Source organism: Eulemur rufifrons, chromosome 3, assembly GCF_041146395.1.
Source record: "Eulemur rufifrons isolate Redbay chromosome 3, OSU_ERuf_1, whole genome shotgun sequence".
Lineage (NCBI taxonomy): Eukaryota > Metazoa > Chordata > Mammalia > Primates > Lemuridae > Eulemur > Eulemur rufifrons.
In genome coordinates, this window is record NC_090985.1 from 9,007,613 (window position 1) to 9,026,116 (window position 18,504).

The following is an 18,504-nucleotide window of genomic DNA, read 5'->3' on the forward strand; positions in this document are numbered from 1 at the left end:
GCCTGGCATGAAGCGAAAGCTACTCGGAATGAAGAGGTGGTTCCAACTCAAGTGGACAGCAGAGTCAAGATCAGAAAAAGACACATTGTGCGCCAGAGTGACATCTTCAGTTGCCACCTTCTAATTGGGAAAAATGGCTAAATAGGTTCTAGTACATCATTTCAATTCCCAACAAAAAGAAAAATTCTTGACCCAAGAGACCACACTCTCCCATTTCTATAATCATATTGTTTGGCCTTCGTTTTTGTGCCTCTACCCTAATACCATTAGATTCATCCTGTTCTTTTCTCTCTTGGGAACTGAATGCTTTTGGGAAGCTGAGCAATAATAAAGAATAAATTCACCTTCCTTTCAGTAACATCTCTGAATAGATCCAGGGAAAGTATTCCCATCTGGGGTAAAGAGGGTTCAATACTCATCACGGTAGTTGGTATGATCATATTTTCTAATAAATCAAGGTGATATTGTTCCTGCATTCATAATTATTTATCTTTACAAAATATACAACATTAAATATTTTAAGATAAAAATATTTTTTTTAACTAAAAAGAATGTGACAGAATTAAAATCTTTTCGGTGTTTATCTTACCAGCTTTCAAAAGAGAGAGACTCTAATGGAATGGATGGATAGTGGACAGATTGCTAAATGAGAATATTACATGTGTGTGTGTATACATGTGCTTAAATATATTACTGACCATACTATACACAGTTTTATCACCTGTATCTGCATTTCTTACCTAATAATAGTAACATATTTTCAGCATTGTCCTATGCATTGCAAATTTTTTCCTAAAATGATTTTTAATGACTGCATAGTATTTAATGTTATGTATCTACCATTGTTTCCACACTCTATCATTCAATTTTTAAGTTATTTCTAATCTTCTATTATTTAGAAACAATGTGGTCACAAACATCCATGCTTATAAATCTCTGACGATTTCTTTAAAAAAAGTTTTAAAAGTAAAATTCCTAGGTCAAAGGAATTAAACTTTTAATTCATATTGGCAACTTCAGTGTATGAACGGACCCGTTTAACCACACTCCCATCAAAACTCAGCTTATCATTTTTTCAGAATGGCCCATGTGATAGACAAAATGTATGTGTGTGTATCACACACGTGTGCATATTTCGTTATTGCTTTAGTTTCTAAACTATGTAAATTAAACTCATAAAATTTATATTTTACTATTTATATATATATTTATTGAAAACATTAATATCTGTAATATATTTATATAAATATATAATAAAATATTATATATAATTATACATAATATTAAAATTATATGTACCTTATTATATAAGTATAAAACGGTTTTATTATGTATTTATAAATTCACAATATTTACATTTTATTATAAATAAATAACTTCCCTAATGTTAGGAATAATGGAGGTAAGGTTTCCCAACATTTTATAAGCTTTAAAATTAACAGAAAGGTTTACAGCACAGACATGCAGTGATCTTTGAAAAAGAGATGTTTTCTAGCCCAACAAGATTTGTGTATAAGTGGATTGAATATATTAATAAATCTAGAAGAAGATTGGTCCCACTGGAATCAGAGACAAATAAGAATTGCATGAACAAACACTGACACATTCCCTAGAAGCACTGTGCAAAGGGGAGCCCAACCTGGACCAAAGATGAAGCCCGCTCATTCCTGTGACAGGTACATCTTTATTGCAGAGGTGGCTACCAGGTCAGGTGTTTTACAATTTTATTACAATTTGAAGTAAAATCTCTTTTTTCAATAATAGTTTCTAATTGATTATTTGTGGTGAGTGGTAATGCAATCGACATCCACGTATTCATCTTATATGCTTTGCAGCTTATTGTAAGGTGCAGAAAAATTAATAATTATATTTTCTTGATGTATTCTTATTTTCAGTGTAAATTATTCCTTTGTCCCTTTAATGCTTTTGCCTTGATTTCTGTTGTATCGGATACGAATATCATTTCTGTCTATTGTTCTGTGGCTGCTGTGGATGCCGTTGCTGTCACTGCTGTCATTAGCGTTCCCTTGATCCACCTGTTCGTTCCATGTCTTTATTTCCAACTTCTGGTGTCATTTTGTTTTCAGAATGTCACCTGTAAATATTATATACCTGGCTTTAAAAAAATCTGTTATCATTGTTAAGTTTAACCTATTCATGTTTGTTGTGATGTGTTTGAACGTCAGCTATCTTTCGTGTTTTTCCCCTGCAGTGCATTCTTTCAAGCCTTTTTTATTTCCTCGCCTGCCTTTTGGTGATTAAAATTTCTTTGCTTCATTTTTTCACTCTAGATTTAAAAGTAGTCATTTTTTAATATGTTCTAGTGGTTATCTTGAATTTTAAATGCACATAATTAAATCCTAGCAATGTATTCAGTTAGAATTTTACTTACAGAAACATTTTTTGTTTTCAATTTTTGTTTGTGTTTTTTCTTTTATGAGGATGAGGGATGAGAAATTGAACAGGGAAGTCAGTTAATGATTTTGTCTATTTCCTTTTCTTCTATTTTTTCCAAAATATATTTGCATTTTTGAATGATAGAAATACAAGTGCATGGTTATAAATTCAGATAAAATTTAAACTTATGTGGAAAATAGCAATTAATGCCATACTTCTGTATATATTCAAGTCTTGCCCCCCCAAAAGCAAACTCTTCAAATTTTCTATTTATTCTAGTATTTATTTCTATCCTTATAAATAATATCCTGATAGTGCTACTTCTTGACTTATCGAATTTAGACAATGCCTATGAACTTCTTGTTTTGGTAGATGGCTCTGGATTGACCTCCCAAAAGCCGTCAGTATCCTCTTTATCTTGCCTTCCTCGACTATGAAGAATGAAGAACTAGAATATCTTTCTAGACTCCTCTGAATTTAGGTGAGGCCACTTGACATGTATCTGGCCAATGAGATATAAAAAGACAAACTCTCATTAGTAGAAAGCAATTTATAAAATGTAAATTTAACAATATTTACATTTTATTATAAATAAAATTCATTACTCCCCCAATATTAGGTAATAATGGAGGTGTGGTTTCCCAACATACATGAACTTCAAAAGTGACATAGAGAAGTTTACAGCAGAGGCAGGCAAAGTAAACTTTAAAATAGAGAATGTTTTCAAGCTCTACTAGATTTGCATATAAATGTATACATATTTCTACCTGGAATATGGAAGAAGCACATGAAGGCACAGTAAGTACATGCTGAGGATGGTGGAGGAAGACGGTACTAATAGAAAGAGCCTGATCCCCGATGGTACGGGTTTGCTATGCTGCTAATCCCAGGATGCTCGGCCCAGTATTTCTGAGGCCACTGTATGAGGGTTTTCTGTCATTAACAACAGTTACATTTCTTTCACTTTCTGGTTAACAAAGACCGATTATTCTTAGATAGCATAATCCCTGGCCTTCTTATCAATTATTATCATTCCAGTTGCATTAATTTCTGACTATTTTTTCTGTATTCAAGGTTATCGTTACAAGCCTTTGCTCTAAGTCATGAATTATCTTTTCTGTTGTATCTATTCTGTTCTATGCTGTTAATTTCATTTAAAAGCAGAATTTGCGTTCTTGTTTTTTTTCTTCTTCAGTTATCTTCCTTTTCAGCTCATTCTGTTGTTTTGGCATCTTATCTTTGGTCTCTTGAGTCACTGAATTCATGATCTCATTAAAGTCTTCTACACTACAAAGCAGTTGTAGGGAATTTTTATTCGTTTCTTGGGTAATATTTTCCGCAGCTTAAATTCTTCATCTGTCTTTTGTATGCCTGCTTATTTAGAACTTTTAGAGATGTTTTCCCCCACACTGTTACTTTCTATATTAACTAGGACAGTTCTTTCTATGTATTTTATTCCTTCCACATAAATGTAGTTGAATTATCCATTAGTCAATTCCCACATGATTTGATACCTGATGACCATCCCCTCAGATGTTCAGCCGGAGGTATGTGGGTTTTGTAAGTTATACCTGTTTGTGCACAGTCTGAGTAAGTTATATCTGCTTTTACACAACCTGGAGGAGGGGAGGAGGGAGCCAGGTTGGCCTGGAGCTGGTTGTGCTGCATTTACCTAGGTAGAATTCCAACGTTTTTAGAAAGTCAACTGAAGACACAGCCCTACCAAACAAACAAAAAATATATATGAAAAAGTAGGCAAAGGACATGAACAGAAACTTTTCAAAAGAAGACAGACTAATGGCCAACAAACATATGAAAAATTCTCAACATCTCTAATCAGCAGGGAAATGCAAATCAAAACCACAAGATATCACTTAACTCCAGTGAGAATGGCTTTTTTCAAAAAGTCCCAAAATGACAAATGTTGACATGGATGTGGAGAGATAGGAACACTCATCCACTGCTGGTGGGACTGCAAACTAGTGCAACCTCTGTGGAAAGTAGTATGGCGATGCCTCAAAGAACTAAAAATAGAACTAGCATTTGATCCAGCAATCCTACTACTGGGTATCTACCCAAAGGAAAAAAAGACATTCTATTAAAAAGACATCTGAACTTGTATGTTTATAGCAGCACAATTCACAATTGCAAAGATGTGGAGAAAACCCAAGTGCCCATCAATACATGAGTGGATTAATAAAATGTGGTATATTGTATACCATGGAGTACTACTCAGCCATAAAAAAAAAAAATGATTGACTATCTAGTGTATTATCCTGGATGGAGCTGGAGTCCATTCTTCTAAGTGAAGTATTACAAGAATGGACAAAAAAACACCATTTGTACTCACCACTAAATTGGCACTAATTGATCAACCCTAGCGTGCACATATGGTAGTAACATTCACAGGGTGTCGGGCAGGTGTAGGAGGAGGAGGGGATGGGTAAATCCACACCTAATGGATGGGGTGCACTCTGTCTGTGGGATGGGCACACTTGGTGGGCAGTGAAAAGGCAATTTATATAACCAAAGCATTTGTACCCCCATAATACTCTGAAATAAAAAAAATTATACACATATGTTATTATGTGTAAATAAATAAAAATATGAAGAACAGATGTTTATGGGAAATAACATATTATTCCTTATTTACTTTTCTGTTATATAAATGCTAATATTTAAACAAAAAATAAGACTAAAAGTAGTAATTCATAGTAACTAATAGTCTAAACAAATAATGTAATGATATTTTTATATCTTTCTGCTCTTTAAAAAAGCAACTTATTTAAATCTTTTAAAACTATTGTATATTGAAGAGTTATACTACATATGCATTGTGCTATATTAATGTATGTTCTTAAGATACATAAGACTTTTTAAAAAGAGAACAACTGTAATAGGACTAATTAAACATATTATCTATATGTAATAAAAATAACAATAACAAGATATTTTCAGTTTCATGATACAGTAGGATAATCTTAATCTTTCTATTTACTTCTCTAATGATACTTCTCTGAAATGTCTGCACCCTTTAGGACATCCTTTTTTTCTTTTATATAGTGGCAAAACTGAATATGGTCAAATGTAAAATCACTTTGTCTTGCAGCTCACCGAGCCTACATTACACTGGTTCCTGGTGTCAGCCTGGTGAAGTCAAGGTGATATCTGTTCCCTACACAAAAGTATTTGAGCATGGAATGCTTACTATTTTACTTACTTGCAACAGCAAGTTTTTGGACAAGCAAGAATTAGTTTCCAAAAATGCTCATCCACTTTGCATCTACAGGCTTATTATGGTAGACCAGCTGGCTGGCTGTCCATGGGTCCTTCACATCTTTAAATTTATACCAGAGTTCTCCATGTCTAAAATGGCCATTGTTTTAAAACACTCCAACATTGAACCTATCTCAGGGAAAATGGTTGTAAAGCACAGAAATAATGTGAACTTATGAAATCAAAATTGCATTCCAAATAAGTTACAGTTTTAGTAAATAAATTGAGAAAATCTTGTTTAATTTAGCTGTCCTTTTCTATTGACATGCTTTGACTGAAGCAGTCTTATTTCCAAAAGTCGAGTCTTTTTTTTTTTCCCATGTAAGTGTTTATCACAACCTAGAACGATTCAAGCACAGTCAGTACATCCTTTCCTTAGATCCATAATCTCTCTTCAAAGATCACCAAACAGCTTTGTAGAAACAGCATGTACATCCCTGCTTTACAGCAATCCTTTTCCCCACTCTCAACCTCCATGTATTTACAAATCAGACAAGGAGATTCTTCTTGTCTCATACTTTAAAAATATTTTACAGCAGGCCAAAGTTTCAGACTCTTTTCTAAGGCCAGCAGCAACGTATCAAGATATACCATCTTGTAAAGCACATGTCTAAGAAGTTATCTCCTTTCAATTTTACAAAGTCAAAAATACTATTAATTGCTTCTGGATGTTTTAAGGAAACTTAAAAGTGATCAATAACTTTTATTAGGAAAGCCTCAATACCACAGAAAAGCAAATCACACCCTTTTTCAGCAGTTCTCACTAGTAAGTAGGAGCTAAACGACTGGTACACACGGTCATTAAGTGGGGTAAGGGACACTGGAAACTGAGAAGGGGGAGGCTGAGAGGGGAGCGAGGGATAAAAACTTACCTATTGTGTACAATATATACTATTCTGGGGCCCAGCACACTAAAAGTCCTAACTTCAGCATTACAAAATTCATCCATGTAACAAAAACACTTGTACCCCCTTAATATTTTGAAAACAAAATATTTCTAAAAAAGAAAGAACTACCAATTGGTAGTAAAAAGCAGGAAAAAAAAATCGGTTCAATTCACAAAGATAAATAAATAAATTAGGTTGTGACATTCAAAGGCATTTCGTATACTCATAAATGTACTCTTTAAGATTCTGGTTTTTAAAAATGTGACAATTCAATTCATATGCATTATAAAACATGTGGTACATTAAAAAAAATTTCCCTTTTTTTCAAGCACTGGGTATTTTCACTGCAACCTCTAAATCAGGAAATGTAACTTTACTCAGTTTCACAGAACATCAAAGAAAGGATGTGACCCCTGTGTGTTCATTCAGGCCCATGCCCAGGCTAATTCAGCAGCCACTGTGTGCAACTGAGCATTGACATGTTTGGGGAGATGAAAAAAAATTTATCTTAGAAGTACTTGCCTGTCTCATCCCAGACTTGTGAGATTCTGTCTCCACGTGTGCTTTCACATCTCCCTCTCTGGCATTCCCGATCCCAAATTCTTTTCTGCACATCGTGCAGTACACTTGGTTTTTGTCATTCACTTCCTTACACCCGTTGTGTGTGTCCTTCCACCTGTCATTAACGTTACCCAGCCATTTAGCCTTCCTGTCCAGTGAGGCTGGCACTGGTGTGGCGGTCATTCTCATTTTTGTTATCTGAACTCTTAGAAAACCTGGTCACAATAAGCACAATGTTTAATTTAAACGAACAAACATAGACTGCTAATGTTCGCCATTATCATGCACTTAAGTTGTGCACTTCAATTATATCCCTCAGAGCGGTGTGACAATGGATAGTCCATTACTGTGAGCCACAAATCATGTTGCCAACATCAGCGGTCAGAGGGCACAATGGCAACCACAGAAGGTATCCATTTATCCGTCTACGCCCTATCCATTTGACACTAAATACGACATTGCTTTCAGCCCCTAGTTTGGGGGGTTACCATATGAGTTTTGTATTTTACCCCAAACTTCCAATACCTATCATTCAAAACCAGGGTTTTCACATCTCACAGAGGGGTTTCTCAGGACACAAGATTTTTCAGTGCAAAACTGGGATCGTCACAGTCACACTGGAATAGATGCTCACCCTTTCTTTTGGAATTTATTTAAAAATCTGGTGACAGAGTTCATTTCACACGGGTAAAATGATGTACTAACCACATAGGAGGAACCCTTGGGCTTTCAATCATGCCTCTGAGAGAGGACGGAACCCAACAGAAATCCCCAATCCTAGATGTTCATTTCCCCCACTCCGCTCACCTCTCCCCAATAGCCGTGTATAATGACTTTCCATCTAGGGAAAGAAAAATATTAGGTAAAAATGACGAGTTTGGGGTTCAGAGTTATTGTTCCACAAGGTCATGGGAAACTTGCCCCAGGACTCCCCGGAGAATCTTGCCTTACATGTTTTCCTAATAGAGTGAACTTTTGTTCCTTCTTCTACCCAACGTCTACCCCTCTTTTTCATAGAAATGATGCTTTTTACATTGGAATAAAAGTTGAGTCCACCATTGAATACTGTGCATACATTTTAAAAGTTTGGTAGGATCAACAACAAAAAGACAAACATCCCAATTAAAAAATGGGCAAAGGAATTGAATTCTCCAAAAAAGATGCGCAAGTGACCAATAAGCACATGAAAAATGCTCAACATCATTAGTCATTAGGGGAATGCATATCAAAACCACAAGGAGATACCACTTCACACAGACTAAAATGACTCTAATAAAAAATTAAAAAGAGGAATATAACTAGCATTGGCAAGGACATGGAGAAATTGTTGGAACCCTCTTACATTGCTGGTGGGAATATAAAATGGTGCAGTTACTGTAGAAGAGTTTGGTAGTTTCTCAAATAGCTAATCATGGAATTAACTTATAACCCAGCAATTCCACTCCTAGGTATATAGCAAAAACAAAAAAGGTACTCAAACAAATACACATATACGCACATTCATAGGAGAACCATTCATGATAGTCAAAAAGGTAAAAATAGCCCAAGTCTTCATCAACTGATAAATGGATGCACAAAATGTGTTGTATCCATATAGTGGGATATTAATCAGCCATAAGAAGGAATGAAGCATTAATACATGCTACATTGTGGATGAACCTTGAAAACAGCATACTAAGTGAAAAAGCTAGACAAAAAGGCCATATGTTAGATGATTCCATTTACATTAAATATCCAGAGCAGGTAAATATATAGAGACAGAAAGCAGATTAGTGGCTGCCAGAGGCCAGGGGAGGTAAGAGGAGGGGACAGGAAAAGGGAGTGATTATTTAATGGATATGGAGTTCCCTTTTTAAGGTGACAAAAATGATTTGAAACTAGATAGAGGTGGTGGTTACACAACATTGTGAATGTATTAAATATCACTAAATTATATTTTAAAATGGTTATTTTTTATGTGAATTTTACTTCAATTAAAAAAAAAGATACAAGAGATGTTTATGACCTAACTCAGAAAGCATTCATGATGCATCTTTAAATAAAAAGTGCAGTAGAAGAATAGCTTTAGAACATTCCTGTTTTTGTAAGATCATAAGAGTAATAATATATATTAAAATATATGCATGTTGATGCATGCATAAAATAATTTGAAAGCATTACGTGGAACTATTCAAAGAAGTTATTGCTGGAGAGTAGAATTACAAGAAACATTCATTATATATTTTACATTACTTTTTTTAAAAAAGAAAATAGGAAACTTGTAACAGACTTTTTAAAAATAATTTTTTTTGTTTGTTTGTTTTAGTTTAAAGAGAATTTATTCAAGCACAAAGTTTGAGGACGGGCCATAAAAATAATTGCTAATCCATCCCATATAGAAGACAATTAAATTATCATCATTTTACATTCTACCAATTCATCCAGTTCCCTATTTCTTTGATGTGTGATTTTTTTAATTTTACCATTAAAAATTTTTTAAAAAAATATTTAATCTTCATCTGTCCTTTATCCCTCTTCATTTTAACAGCTGTCCGCCCACATTAGAGGATGAAATTTTTTGTTGAAAATGGGAACAGTGAGGCAGGCTTTGTATTGTTTCCTCATCCTGGAGCCTTCTGTACTATAACTATTAGAAACACCTTGAAACTTCTAGCATGTCGATGTCACCCTTACTTAATTTCCATCCCTGAGTGCTTGAGGTCACAGGCAGATGAAGCAATCTAAAAGTGAAGTAGCTTTTTGAGTAAGTGCTTGGTGAATCCAAATGTCGATGCAGATAGCTGCATTTGTGAACCAAAGGACAGGATTAGCTACACCTTGAGTTAGTGTATTGGTCGAGCTGTGAAAATTTTAGTCACGGGTGGCCTGCATATAATCTTGACAGTTTTAGAGAGGGATTTTTGAAGAACTAAGAATGAGGAATGAAGGGTAGAGTTTTGCTAGGTTCAACCCATTATTCTGGGCCCTTATCCACTTAAATCTCTCAACAGGCCCACATGACAAGCATTATGATACACATTTTTAAAGTGTGGAAATTGAGGTTCAGCAATATTAAGAAACTTGCTTAAGGTCGATGAAAGAGGAGGAGCCATCTCTTGAATCCAAATCCATGACCTCTGACTGCCTGTTAAGTTCTATAGTTTGGGGAGCTGTCAGTACATGTTCTTTCAAGTCCTGGTATCCCAGAGAATGGGATGGGCTGGAGGAGTTCTGGGAGCAGAGAAAAAACAGAAATCTGAATTTTTACCTATGGCTTTCAACAGGCAGCTATTATTTGTGTTGTATTTTGGGATTCCATATAAGAATTCATTTGAAAAAGGAAGCATAGCTCTTCTACTTAAAAAAAAATCTTGTAAGAAATCAGACTTTAAAAATGTAAAGCATCGTCTTTCATTCTCTCATACCCTTTCTTACGGTGAATCCTATGTGAGACCTTGTGAACTGACTTGTGGATGTGGATGTGTGTGGTCTTCATGGAGATGTGTGAGTTTGTAGCACAAGTTTGATGCTTTTCTTTACAAACCAAAAGGAAGATGCAGACATAAGTGCATTAGCTGTGTTTGATATAGCATCAGTATCAATAATAGACTAGTGATCCTCAAATTATTTTTGGAAATAAGCATAGCCTGAGGCTGGATAAATTGAAAAACCAGTGCACACTGTATAATGGAAAAAGTGTGGGATTTAGAGTCAGATTCTCTGACTTAAACTTCATTCTCATATGATCTTGGACATATTGCCAAACATCTCTCAGCCTCAGTTTCCTCATTTGTAAAATGGTGGTATAAATGCCAACTTCACAGTGATGTGAAAATCAAACAACACCATGTACATGAAGGCATCCAACACATTTTGGGTTCCCAAGTGATGTCCCATTTTTATTAGTATTGATGATCCAGATTCTTGAAAGTAATGAATGATACCCTCTGTGAGAGTAACTTCTGAGGGGCCTTTGTGGCAGCCAGAGGGCTTCATCGCAGATTGGCTTGAGAATAAAATGCCACTCCCACGACAAGCATTTTGACAGGTCCACAACAGGTTTACCCTCACATTTAACTGCGCTTGAAATGGTCGCTTGAGAAGCCTGGAGCACTCGTGGCAAGAAAGAGCATTCTTTACACTGTCATTAATTTCTCCATTGTTCCCTTTTCCTGATCCTGATATGAGGTCCAGAGATTTGTGTTGGAATGCATATTTTCAAACCCATCTTGGGAGATAGCAAGTGTCCCCTCTTACAAATGTCTGAATGGACAATTGTCCAAGGCCTGGCCACACACAAACCAGTTCTAGCCATGAAGTCCCACCCTACATGCACTGCCTAAAGGATAATTTTCAGGGACAGAAGCTGACCTTGAGAGAGAAAAAATATTTTATTTTAGAATCCCCTTTTTTTAAAAAAATGATTTTGGCACACCCTTTTTAAGCTTTTTGTCCTTTGGAAACAAAAAACATAAGAATAGATTGTGTATAAAATTCCCTGGCAAAAATCGAAGGCCTCTTAACAATTCCCTTCCAAAATACACTCTGAGAATTTCTGCTTTGAAAAGCAGAATCATTATTGACCCAATGACTAATTGTTCAATGAACTCATTTCAGCCTCCGCCAGCAACTCTAATCGGAAAAAGAATACCTATAAGATGCTACTTGGAGTGAACGTTATTTATCCCCACCAGAAACAAAATTTAAGGAGTCAATATTTGGGTTCTCCAAACAACAGAAAAAAAATAGCAAATTGAATTTTTAAAAGCTATTTTCTTTGAGTTTCTTGGACATAGCACCTCTATAAGCAAGAAGACATCATAATTTCTGTCTAAAAAAACATGCCAGTCTGTGGATGTGGCACTCTGGAGCTGTAATGCCCACGGCTACCAAGAGGTGGCAGTGGGGTACACATGTGCTCAGGATCAGAGGAGCGGACTTCGACGTTTCTCTGCCTCGTTGACTCTTTTTTTTTTTTTTTTTTTTTTTTGGAGGAACACAATATTTATTGTATAAAAGATTTATATTTATTAATCAAAGACACAAACCAAAACTAAGACTGTTAAAGTTGACCATAATATTGACAATTAAGTCACATCAACCTGATAAGGAAATACCAGCTAAAGCTAATGAAGATAAGTTCCATTAAATTCCTAAGGAAAATACAATAATTCCGACACCATTAAAGTAATAACTAGAACCTTTCAGGTAATAGGGAAAATATAAACATTATAATAAATCCCTTAATTTGGAGGAAAAGAAATGTAAAGTGTGTGCTGAAAGCTGATGTATCACAGAACATCTTGGGTGCCTTAGACACAAGGCCTTAGACTGTTACCATTATCCAACAACTCTGATGATGGATGCCAACCAATGACTTACTGGAATTAAATTACACAATGTGACTCTCTGCCTGTCAGCAGAACAGAGAGTAATGAAACATTTTAACTTCTTGGTGAAAATTATATACTCAAACCAGATAACCTTGGCTGGAAAGGGGCCAGTTCAGGGAGGTCAATTTTCTATCACACTACATCAATAGCAAATTCAGAGGGGTCAATTTTCCACCTTCTAGCACTACATCAAAATAGCAAATTCACAGTGCCTTCTCAAGGCCCCACACTAAGAAAAATAAAAGTCAAGAGGAACACAGTGTTACTTCGTTTACAATTTACTAGGTCTTCCAGTGTTTCAGAGTGATATGGGGACTCAACTATCTAAGTTGCATGAGACAGAAGGTGGACTTAGAACATACTGAACAAGTATCTCAATTGAATCAGGCTATTGGTGTAGTTTTTCAGCCTATTGGTAAGTAGTGTGTCAGTCTTCCATCCAGGCAATCTTGTAGTTCACAGGGGGGACCCTAAGTGTCCTTAAAATTGGAGAGGAGTAAACCTGCAGATATGCTGGTTACACTATGTCATAGGGGTTATTTGTTATGGCGAGAGAGAGGCAGTAGGCTTCATAGATTCCAAACAGCTGGCAGAAAGCAATTACGAAGGAAATTCCTGCAACAATTCCTACTTTTGACTCTATAATGGCCATCACCTTTTCAATACAACCTTCATCGTTTACTTTATCTGCATCTCTCTGTGGAGAACAATCTTGAAGTTTACAGCAACTCTCGGGAAATCCATTTTCTGAGTAATAATCAGTATCTGTCCAATCTCTATAATCGGTGATACCACAACAGTGCAACGTATTTTGGATCTTGTCTACTGCATTGCTTCTATAATCTCCCGTAGAGCTATATTGCTTCAAAGCATTCTCATAATTATTCTTAAAGCTGTCTTTAGTCTCATTTATGAAAACAAATCCTAAAATTGCAGAGACCAGTTGGACCAAAAAAATGAGAGTCAGAAACATTGCATACAGTTTTAGCATCCATGCAGAAGCTCGGCAGGTAGCAAAACAACCAAAGGTGCCCAAAAGAAAAATGACAGTGCCCGTGCCAATGAGCAAAGAAGGGACATTGGTGACCTTCTCATTTAAAAGGAAAAAAATAATTCTCCAGGCTCACCTTGCCCCAAATGCCAACGGCAAGGAGGACACCACCAGTGATCCACAAGATGAAAGTGTAGATCAGAAGGACGCTCTTGAAACAAGTAATGACTGGTCTAGTCTGCAGTCTCCGAGACAGGAAAGCCATGACTAGCCTGAGACCCTGCACCACTGCACCGGGTGATCGGAAGAGAGCGAGCGAGTCGCAGAGTGCCCAAGTCTCCCCGGAAACTGCCAAAAACTTACGAGCGTCTGCAACTCACCTCGTTGACTCTTGATCTTGTTTCAGAATGATCATTTTCTGCTTTCCCTCTTACCCTTTTATATTTTAATTCTGCAACTGAATTATTTAATTCCATAACGGCATCATTTAATTGGGGGACCTTGATATTAACTCTGAAAAGCATCTTTGGGGGATTCATGTGGTCTGAAACATGGTACGTAAAATGTGATTTTATCACGTGTGGTGGTGATTACTATGATTAGGGTAGGCCATTTTCAAAAACAAATTATTTCAACCTCAAGGAAACAGAGGTCTAAGGCTGGCTCTTTCGCCTTTGGAGTCCTTGGGCTCTAGCAAAACTGTTCACTGCGCATGTTTTATTTATTTATTCTAGTCATTTAATCTTTTCTGTTTTTAAATTTGAGGTAAAAAGCCATCATCACGCTACACCACGATGTGGTGAAAATAGATTTGCTTAGGATGTCAGGAGAACTGGAACCTTACCTGAGCCCTCCTACTCACTACTTGCGTAGATTATAGGAAATCACCTATTTTGGACTCAGTGTCTCTATTCATCAAGTGAGGCCATTGGACTGAGTACCCTCTTATTTCCTATCTGCACAAAACATTAAAAGAGTCTATGGAATTTAAGAACTCATTGCTATATCACAGAGTCTGTTTTATTTACCTTTAAAAAGTCTTGTAGAAATACTCAATCTGCAAAAATGTTAGCAGTACTGAGAAACAGGAATGGAACACCTCAAAGTGAAATATTTGGAAGAATCTCTGATAGAGAGAGAAGAGGCCCTAGTCCCCTATCCCAGAGAAATGAGAACACAAGGTGAAAACAACATGGGACTCTTTTGGACAAGCACAAGTTCAATTACCTTCCTCCTTAGCACACCTGGACATGAGGATGCCTCAAGGTTTGCTCTTGATCACACATACCTCAGAAATAGCCATCCTATCAGTGATATTGAAATACAGTAACAACTGTTGCTATGAATATAGACCTGTTCCACTACACTTCTCCATGTTGCCAGATGTAAACTGCTAAAATAGTAACTATTAGGGTTTCTTTTTTTTTTTTTTTTTGCTTTCTTTTATCTGACCCTGGAGATTTTCCTATGAAATATTTGAGTGGAGACCTGCACCAAACTCCAACATGATTCAGTGTGACTGTTAGAGTTTACAAACTAATAATACTAGGAGAGAACAGATCTGCCCTGTAAGGCTGAAATAGCAAAAAAAAAAAAAAAAAAAAAAAAAACTATTCTTCAGTTCAAAAGGAGGTAATCAATTTTCTGAGTATGATTTTCAAGGGGTACCTCCCTGTGAAGCAGGGTAAATGTAACTTAGGAAAAGGAAATGAATTCTAAAATACCAGATTTGCATTCTTGAGAATATTCTAGAGGACATGTATGTCTATAACCCTTGAGCAAACTGTTATGAGACCATAAACCTAAGAATATAAAGAATTAAATATATGTATATATGAAATACATAATTATGAGTTGGAACTTTGTTGGAGGCAGTGAACAGCAGACAGGATGTAGCAGAAAATTGAATTATTCAGGTTGTAAACAAACACAAGGCATTTCCCTAGAATGCAAACAAACTAAGATGACAGAGAGGAGGGAAGGGATTGGTTCATGTCTTTCTCTCCTGTTACCACCCATTGCAAATTTTATCTTATATTAATATCCACCTAATTATTTGCCCCACCCAAACCAGTCTGTTTCTTGCTTCTGTGCATTTTCTAACAGTTTTTACTCTGCCCAGAAAACCCGCCCTTGCTTTATTCCCTCCAGTTCCTGTTCCCAACACTGATGGGTTAAATCTACCTCATCTGTACAAACTCCTCTTCAATTCCTTTTCCAATGAATGGATGCATGATCTAATCATCAGTGATGATGTTGTTATACAATGCCCGTGTCTGTAGCCAGACAATCAAATAAAATATATTTTAGTCTCGATAGTACTGAAATTATTTTCATTTAGTTTTAATTTTTATAATTATAAAAGTAATGTCTAAGGATTATAGGAAAAAAATTAAAGTTAAATATTTAACTAGAGTCCCACCACCCAAAATAACTAGAGTTATTGGTATCTTTCTATAAAGATTTTACTGTGCATATTCTTCATGCTAAGAGAAACTTTTTTGTTTTGTTAACTGATACATTGAACTATAATTGGCATATAATAAATTATACACATTTGATAAGATTTGACAAACATATACACCTTAGAAACATCACCACAGTCCAGATAATGAACATATCCATATCCTTCCCAAATTTTCCTTATTCTTCTTTGTAATCCCTCCCTCTGGCTCCACCTTCCTACATCCCCCATCTCCAGAGAGACATTCATCTGCTTTCTCTCACTGTAGTTTATTTTACATTTCCTAGAATTTAATATAAATGGAATCATACAGTATGTACTTATTTGTCTGGCTTCTTTCACTCAGCATGATTATTCTGAGATTTATTCATGTCGTAGCACTTATCAATAATTGTTCTTTTCATTGCTGAGCAGTATTCTGTAATATTGTATGGAAATATCACAGTTCATCTATTCATCAGTTGATAGATATTAGGATTGTTTCCAGTTTGGGGCTAGTACAAATAAAGCTGCTATGAACATTTGTGAACGAGTCTTCATAAAGATATATGCTTTCATTTCTATTGTGTAAATACCTAGAAAACGAATGGCTGAATCATATGGTAGGTGTGAGTTTCATTTTGAGGACATGCCATACTCTTTTCCAAAGTGGTTGTATCATTTTTACATTCCCACAGCAAAGTGTGAGAGTCCCAGTCCTTCTTTGTCAACTCTTGTGATGGTCAGGCTTTTTAAATTTAAACATTCTGATAGCTATTAATATATAGTAGTATCACATTGCAGTTTTAAGATACATTTCCCTAGTAAATTATGATGTTGAGCATATTTTGTATGAATATTTTCCATCTGCATTTCTTCTTTGGTGAAATATCTTTGGTTAAAATCTTTTGTCTATTTTTAAATGAATTGTTCATTTTTTATTATTTATTTTCAGGTGTTCTTTTTATATACAGTATAAAACTCCTTTATGAGATATATGATGAACAAATGTTGTCTCCCAGCCTGTGGCCTGTATCTTCATTCCCTTTAGTTCCTTTTGAGGTGCAGAAGTCTTTAATATTGATAAAGTTCAATTTACCAAATCGTTACTCTATGGATTGTGCCTTTAACATTGCATCTAAAAAAGGTTTTTCCCTGTGTTTTCTGCCAGAAATTTTATAGCTATAGGTTGCACATTTAGGTATATTATCCATTTTATGTTAATCTTTGTTTATAGTCTAAAGTATAAGCTGAAATCCATCGTTTGCATATGGATATCCAGTTTTTCAAATACCATTTATTGAACACACTATTATTTCTCTATGGAATTTGCCTGTGCCAAAAATCAATGATCCATATTCTGTCCCATTAATCCATTTGTCAGTCTTGACATCAATACCACACTGTCTTCATTGCTGTCACTTTACAATAAGTCTGGAAATAAAGTATTGTTAGTTCTCCAAATTTGTTCTTTTTTTTTTTCAAAGTTGCTTTGGCTATTCTAGGTCCTTTACATTTCCATATGAATTTTAGAATCAATTTATCAGTTTCTACAAAAAACAAAAAGCCTTCTCAATTTTGACTGGGGATGCAATGAATCTAAGATCAATTTAAGGAAAACTGACACTTTAACAATACTGAGTCTTCTGAGCCATGAATTTTATTTATCTATTTATTTAGGTATTCATTAATTTGTTTTGGCAATGGTTTGTACTTTGCAATGTACTGGTCTTATTCATCTTTTGTCAGACTTATCCCTAAGTATTCATATTTTTATTGCTATTGTAAATTGTGTTTTTATTAATAAAAATTTTAGTTTACAATGATTTCTTCCACTATGTAGAAATATAATTTATTTTTGTATATTTATCTTGCATCCTGGAACCTTGGTAAGCTCACTTGTTAGTTCTTGTAGCTTTTTTGTGTATAGATTCCATCAGAATTTCCATTAATTCATAGACAATCATGTGCAAAAAGAGTTTTACTTCTTCCTTATCCAGATGGATGTCTTTTATTTATTTTTCTTGCCTTATTTCACTGACTAGAATCTCCAGTATAATATTAAAGAGAAGCAATAAGAGTGGACATTTTAGTCTTGCTTCTGATCTTACTGGGAATACATTCAGTCTTTGACCATGAAGTATGATGTTTCTTGACAGTTTTCATAGATGCAATTTATTGAGAAAGTTCCCTTCTATTTTTCATACGTTGAGTTTTATCAGGAAGTGATAGATTTTATCAAATACTTTTTCTGGGTCTATTGAGATAATCATATATTGTTGGATTTTTATTTTTTATATGACAAAGTATCTTTAATAATTTTTACATGTTAAAACAATCTTGCATTCCTGGGATAAATCCTTGGGTTAAGGATATTTGCATTCTATGGGTTAAGGATATTTACATTTCTGTTCATAAGAGATATTGGTTGGTAGTTTTCTTTCTTTATAAAGTCTTTTCCTGCTTTTGGTATCAGGGTAATGCTGACTTCATAGAATAAGTTAGGAAGTATTCCCTCTTCTTAAGTTTTCTGCAACAGTGTGTGTCGAATTGCTATTATTTATTTTTAAATGTTGG

At 35.1% G+C, this 18,504-nt stretch overlaps 2 protein-coding genes across 4 annotated transcripts in view; both read right to left on the reverse strand.

The window, feature by feature from the left end:
- AGBL1 (AGBL carboxypeptidase 1) overlaps positions 1-18,504 on the reverse strand; it is a 439,634-nt gene that overhangs the window by 401,506 nt on the left and 19,624 nt on the right. The gene's annotated exons all lie outside the window — the stretch shown is intronic.
- Positions 13,011-13,749, reverse strand: LOC138381483 (tetraspanin-6-like). Of its 3 annotated transcripts, none has more exons than XM_069465754.1 (2): positions 13,644-13,749; positions 13,011-13,510 (listed from the first exon to the last, which is right to left on the reverse strand). In XM_069465754.1, the coding sequence occupies exons 1-2, from the start codon at positions 13,747-13,749 to the stop codon at positions 13,011-13,013; spliced, it is 606 nt and encodes a 201-aa protein (XP_069321855.1). The 3 variants fall into 3 exon arrangements, with proteins under 3 accessions (XP_069321855.1, XP_069321854.1, XP_069321856.1); XM_069465753.1 differs by having other exon boundaries at positions 13,011-13,543; positions 13,599-13,749; XM_069465755.1 differs by lacking the exon at positions 13,644-13,749 and having other exon boundaries at positions 13,011-13,079; positions 13,149-13,484.

Excerpts from the sequence above, each read along its gene's own strand:
- LOC138381483 (XM_069465753.1), bottom strand. The coding sequence starts at position 13,749 with ATGGCTTTCCTGTCTCGGAGACTGCAGACTAGACCAGTCATTACTTGT. Across the intron at positions 13,544-13,598 it reads GAGCCTGGAGAATTATTTTT|CTGTCATTTTTCTTTTGGGC; the intron begins TTCCTTTTAAAT and ends TTGGCACGGGCA.